Genomic DNA, 6686 nt, shown 5'->3' with positions numbered 1-6686 from the left:
ATGGGTACGTTAGATGGTCGACCTACGAGGAGTTAGTAAGTTGCTGATAAAAATAAACTAGGGGGTGGTCAGATCATAAAAGATGCTCGGCTTTTGTCTGCACGAACAAGACACTGTCAAAAGCAATCAATGCACAACCCGTGCCACGGGGTAAATAGGCAAACTGTCATACCAAGTTGGAGTTGTTATTATAGTCATATGCATGATTTCAATACTTTATGTGCAAATAAATGTTATGTGATACATTATTATAAACAAATGTTTTGAATGCTTGAATTCTTATTAAAATATGCATGTATGTAGTCACACACTGTTGTAACTCCTTCTTCCTTACTGAGAGTTGTCTCACTCTATTATACAACCTTTGTTTTCAGGTCCATCAGTGCGTCGATCCTACTGGCTAAAGGGATTGGGGAGATTATTTTTAGTCAGCTTATGTAATCATATGAATCTTGTAATAAACTTAGATGAAGTTCCTTTTTGGAGGGTTGTGATAATGAGAATTATTCGAAGTCCGAATTTATGTAAATTATGGATGTATTAGTGAGCTCTGGTATAAGTTTAGTAGAAATCCTAATGGATGTTTATGTTTTTCTGTAACATTTACATCGTGATTATGTATTATTTATATTCGTATGTTTCTGTTTAGGGCGGGTTGTTTCCATATCTTGAACTGGTATAGGTATTTGGTATAGTGAGTGACACCTGGGTCCATCTAAAGGGCCGGGTCGTTACAATTGGACTTAACAAATTTGGTACTACATATCAAATTCTAATAACTTGATTATAATAACACCAATGTTTTACAAATTTGATACTCTATATCAAATTCTAATAACTTGATTATGATATCACCAACGTTTTTTTTTCTTTATTTTTTTTTATATTTATTATTCTATCAAGATGTCACTTGCTAATTTATAAATTTTATTACATATATTGTTTAATAAGAAAGAGACGTGGCTGTGAGAGCACATAATTCTTTTAAACTCATATTAAATACATGCATATCCTTTTTTATGTGGGTGTCATTGCATAAAGTTATTGGGAAGTCTGCGACCCAATGAATATTTGTATTAGTTGAGTATTAAAAGATTTTGAGTATGATCGTTTATTATTAGAAAGTAAAAATAGATTGTGCATAGTAACTGAACAATTACAGGAGATTTGTATATTCTTTAAAGTTTGAAGTTATTTTAAATCAAATTAATTAAATTTGAACCATCTAATTATGTTTTGTTGCATCACCAATATATTTTTTCAAATAAAAATAATGTAAGAGAGTGATAATATTCTTTTACCTCTAAGTTAAACATCTTGATTAACCTATATATCAACCTTTACCTTGTTTTCTTATAAAATTTTTGGGGAGTTGTGTTTGTTTTTGTGTTAAATTTTATTTTTATTAAAGAAGTGTTTGAAAAATATTTTATAAAAGTCATATAATATAAATAATAATCATTGAAATGAGCATCATTTTAAAAACTATCAGCTTAGTTTTCATAAACATAATTAAGTTTTTTTTCGATTGGACTAACCCATTTTGTGTTTCATTTAATCTTCTATACAAATTTTCTTTTTATGTAACTTAGTATTGAGTGTATTTCACATATGTCAATTAAATTTTATAGCTTTTAATTGAAAAAAATAAATTTGTATTTTTATTATGTCATTTTTAAGTAAAAGAAGATAGACAATTACTTTATAATTTCTAAAAAAAAGTAACTGTTACAGAAGATTAAATGGTTTTATTATTCTAATGAATTTGGAAATTAACTCATAAACAGAGGTAGACGAATTGTTTCATTCAACCAACACGAAAAAGTGTTAAAAGTTCCATATCAAATAATTATAACACATCTCACCTTTTGAAATATTTCCGAGCCGGAGCAAAAACCAATTTTTCCTTATCCAAAACGACGTTGTTCCAAACAAAAACGACGCCGTTCTGAGCATACTCACTGCGCGCTGACCCCCAGCCGTGCTCATCTTCCACCTTGCAATCGCAATCACAGAACCTGGAACAAAACGCGACACCTTTCCCATCCAATCTCCACAACCACCATCCCATGTACTCTTAGAGCTCTCTCTACATTTCTCTTTGCGGAACTGCGAATCAAACTCCACACCAAAAACTTATCTGTTTTTCCTCGGCCTTCTGCCGGACTTTGCCTCGTTTCCGTAGACTGCTACTTCGCAATGTCGTGGCTGAGATCCGCCATGAACAAAGCCGTGGAGGTCGGCAACAAGAACAACCTCACTCGCACCGTCAAGAACTACGCCGATTCTGTCGTCCAACAAGCCGGCCAGGCCGTGGCTGAAGGCGCCAAGATTTTCCAAGATCGCATTGTATTCTCTCGCTTCAACGTTTTCTATTCATGGTTTGCTTTGATTTTTTATTGGGGCTTGTGGCCATAAGTTGATGTTTCTGTTTTATTACTGTTCTACGGATTTGAATTTGCTGTGAATTGATGCGTTTCTGTTCAATCGTGCAAGTAATTAGTTGAATTTGTTGATTCTTGCATGTAGGGTTTATATTGGATCTTTCTCGCATTTTGTGGATGTGGGGGAGGGTGTTTTTCTTGAGACGCGATGCTCCGTTTGGGTGGTGGGGAAGTGTGGGAAACGAAAGGAAATTAAATTGTAATATGAGTGTCTATAATTGTTTGTGGGGTTGGGGGGGGGGGGGGGGTGTGTCGGGGAAGGGGGCTCGGGTGGGGTGGTAATAGAACTGTAACACCAACTCCTTCGCACTAAACCGACTGTAATGCAACTGTTGGTTTAGTTGAGTTCAATTTATCATTCATTAAAAGGGCATACTAATGTGATTTTTCAAAAAATTTTTCATCTTCTTCTGCCCCAGAGGGGGTTTCTCTATTTTCTTAGTCCAAGATCTTTTAAATTTGCATTTCTGAACTTGTGTATATAAATTTGCTTCCAAGCAGATCCAAGTTCCAACTCTGACCTTGCTATTGCAATGTGCTGGGGCAAATTTAGTTTTTTTTGGCGGGGGGCAGCAGGTGGCTCCTTCCCCTTCACAAGGAATAAATAACATTTCTACAAGTCTTGAAAGGAAAGAGATGGTAAAAGCCAGATTTGTCTTGGGAGTTTTGTTGATCATCTGTTCCTTTAGTGGGAGAGGAATTCTGCAAAGGGGGAGAGATTTACAGGTGGGCCTTCAGCAGTGGTTGAAGAAAAGGGGGTTTTGCAAAGAACCAAAAAGCTTATGATGGCGAGATTGAGGGGAGAAATGTTCTTTTGGGGGAAAAATCTAGTGGTAAAGAAACCAACTCTCGTAAGTTCAGAGGCCAAAAGGTCTTCGCTTGTTGGAAGATAGTATAGATTGGTGTTGAAGTTAGGAAAAAAGTTTGAAGAGAAACAAGGTTATTCTGGTGAACTACCGAAAAAATTCTAAAGAGCATAAAAAAAAAATCTAAAGAGAGATACTGGAGGAAATCAATGTGTAATAGTAGAGCCAAATGTTCAGAAGGGTAAGACAAGTGAGAGGATTAGTGAAGGAAAGGAAAAAGAATAAATAAAGGAATGTCTTAGACTATAACACTGAGGTCTATAGTGATTTTGATTGTGATGGGGGTTTGCTTTAGAATGAGATTTGAGAACAATATGTATATGTTTCTCACTCATCTGATTGATTTGGGATTTGTTGTATGTGTTGCCACTTCCAATGGAAGGATTTGAGGGGATTAATAAATTTGAAAATGATGGAATGGATGAGAAGCAATGTGCAAGGATGAGAAGCAAATGTGCAAGGATGGAGTTTTGTCCAATCCTTTGGAGAAGATGCGTGATTTTGGAGGAAATGAAATTAGGTTCTATGGTAGTAAAAAATTAAGGTGAAGAAGGAAATTTGAAGTGTTCGGTCAACTATGATAGAAAGGGTTAAAGAGAGGTTTTCTTGGTTAATTATTGTTAGTTTTTTATTTTTTATTTTTCATTTTTTTATATATTGAGGATTTCTCACCTAGTGGGAGTTAAGGCTTTGATCATTGGATGATTTTGTTGTTGGTTGTTTTGTTTTGAGGATTTCCCATCCTCGCCTAGGTTGTAATTTCTCTTTCTCTCCCAATATATCCTCTTTTCTTATCAAAGAAAAAAAAAGAAAAGAAGATAAGATTCACTGCTTCAGCACTGTTCCTTCGGACTAGACATTGAGTGTTGCTCTTTCATTTTAATTGAGACCTACAGCTTAGTGTAAAACTCTGCTGTGAAATTGTTTCCTGAGGAGAGTTGAGTAATTGACTGGCTGAAGCTAACATCATTCGGTCCTGTGGAGCGACGGAAAGTCGTTGGATTTCTTTGTTGGAGGAGTTTGAATTACATTATCGGTGTGATTGTTGACATTTGAGAAGAAATGGGTTTGGGTTATGTGTTTTGGAACATGCATCCATAGTTGTTGAAGTTGAGGGAAAGTGTTAATTTGAATTTTGACTTGCTGTTGTTTATTATAATTTTGACACTGAAATACATTATTCCCAACTTCTCTTCAGATTTATGCCATGCATATTAGTCAGTCTGAATGTTGACAGTTCAAGACTTTCCTTAACTCAAAACTCAGAAGTTGGATAGGTTAATACCTAGTTTTATAATTATTTTGTTGTTCTAGTTGGCATTTTGTGTCCTTTATAATTCACTTTTACAATTCGTCTGACTTCTTTAAGTTGCATATGTATATGTAGGGGGCTCGAAATTTTAAAAGTTTTAGACAAACTGTTAGACGATTAGAAGACGCTGCTATCACATGTAGGGGTTTGGAAAGAGTTCAGCTACTGAGAAGATGGTTGGCTGTTCTTAAAGAAATTGAAAAACTATCTGGAGGTTCTTTTGAAAATAAAGAGAAGAGTGAGCAAGATCTTGCATCTGACGAGTCAAAAGATATTCCAAGAAAACCATCACTTGTGAGTTTTTGTGCTACTCTTCCATTCATGAATTGGTTGTTCTAATCATTGAATCATATTCCATGTAATTCTTTGTTGTATTTTTTTTTCAGCTTTATTTTATTCTCCTTTCATTATTACTCAATGACATGTGTATCAGTGCATGGCTCATCAAAATACTCTTTTCATGTGCACTAATTATATAATTCACAGCGCTGTAAGCTTTCATCAATGCTCCTTAACGAAGGAAGTGACCATCAAGGTTGTTAGGATCGTGGGAGGGTCCGCAGGATTGGATCGTAAGATTCTAGTTACGATGTAAAATAAATTAAATTTTATATAGTTGCAATTTATGACAGCTCTCAATAAAATAATCCTAAAAAGTTGGTAGTAAGTTTAAGAAATTAAAGCAAATTTCAGGGATGTAGCTAGCTAGCACCTAGCTAATTTTTTCCTTCAACAATTTTGAACCTTAAAAAACAACACGAAATCTAAATAGCTTGAACTACAAAGTGCTCTGCAAAGGGCAGACTATTGCTAGTTTATTTATTTAATAATTATAATTAAAAAGAAAAGCAAAAAGAGTGAAGAGAAGAAAGAGGGAAAAATTGCTAATCTTAATTCAATGAACGAATGTAAATTTCTTTTATTTTCGTGGTTTTGTCATCAGACCATAAGAAGTAGAAGGAGAAGAAGGAAAAAAAGAAGAGGAAGAACTTTTTGTTAGTCCCAAAGAAAAGAAAAGGAAAAAGAAAGCTATATGCTCTTTACTTTAGGAAAAAAAAATAGGTCTTTGGCTTGTCAATAATGAGAGGAAAAAAAAAAAAGAGAGGAAGAAAGTAAAAGGAACTATATAGATAATGCATAATTGCTACAGGCTTGCAACTTTAAGCTCTCAGCTTGACTCTACAACTCCCTATTTGTTGAAGCTCTTTGCTGATCTTAAATGTCTCAGCTGACCTCTACTGTGCTGGAAGAAGGAACAGTCCAAGCCTACTGATAGACAACCTAGGATCTGTCTATCAAGAACTCTAAGCTCTCATAGAGCTTCCAATTTTGAACGAAGAGAGCTTTCAAGAGATGCTCAACTACTCTCTTGACTTGGATTGAGCAAATCCTAGAACATGCTTGTTATGTTGCCCTAATTTGATGCATTTAGCCAACTAGACCAATTTTTGTGTCTATTGCAAAACTAAGGTGTTTGGGCCAATAAAAATATATATTGGGTTTTTTTTTGTTAAAATTCTAAATAGGAAAAATCCATATTTCATTGCAAAAGTAGGATTAGTAGGAATGCAAGTAGGATCGAGATCATAAGATCCTAAGGTTCTAGATAAGATTCTACTAGGATCCTATTTTATTAAGATTCTACTTAAGATCTGAATCGATTAGGCAAGTATGGATTGTAGGATCGTAGAATCGCACAATCTGGATCGGGATTTTGATAACCATGGTGACCATTACTTGTATTTTGGTATCTTTATATCTGGTAGGAGCTTTGGCATGTTGCAATATTTGAGACTCTCAATGCTCATGTGAGTAGCACTTGCATGCTTTTGAATTTTGTAGGAATGAAGGCTCTTGTTTAGCTGGTACTGGATAAGCCAAGTTTTGTCATTTAGGCATGGCATACCAAAACCTGCGATGGCATATGGAAAAAAGAGACATGAAGTAGACTAAGCCCCCCCGTGTGGGAGAACTTAAAAAAAACGTGCTTATAGCACTTATCACTTAAAATTAGCACTTTTACAAAAAAAGAGTAGTGTTTGGCTTGTACTCATGGTTTTAAAT

The 6686-nt window shown here is 34.9% G+C and overlaps 1 protein-coding gene across 2 annotated transcripts in view; it reads left to right on the top strand.

The window, feature by feature from the left end:
• The first annotated feature begins 2005 nt into the window (after positions 1-2005).
• The window catches only part of LOC131167054 (uncharacterized), a 56582-nt gene continuing 51901 nt past the window's right edge, over positions 2006-6686 (top strand). The window contains exons 1-2 of one of the 2 annotated variants that reach the window (XM_058125815.1): positions 2006-2349; positions 4698-4916. In XM_058125815.1, the coding sequence (XP_057981798.1) occupies positions 2200-2349; positions 4698-4916 (369 nt within the window). In that variant the 5' untranslated portion in view covers positions 2006-2199. The remainder of the gene's footprint in view (positions 2350-4697; positions 4917-6686) is intronic. The other variant, XR_009139977.1, reaches the window with a different exon arrangement.

Source organism: Malania oleifera, chromosome 10, assembly GCF_029873635.1.
Source record: "Malania oleifera isolate guangnan ecotype guangnan chromosome 10, ASM2987363v1, whole genome shotgun sequence".
Taxonomy (NCBI): domain Eukaryota; kingdom Viridiplantae; phylum Streptophyta; class Magnoliopsida; order Santalales; family Ximeniaceae; genus Malania; species Malania oleifera.
This window is presented reverse-complemented; position numbering and strand designations above follow the sequence as displayed.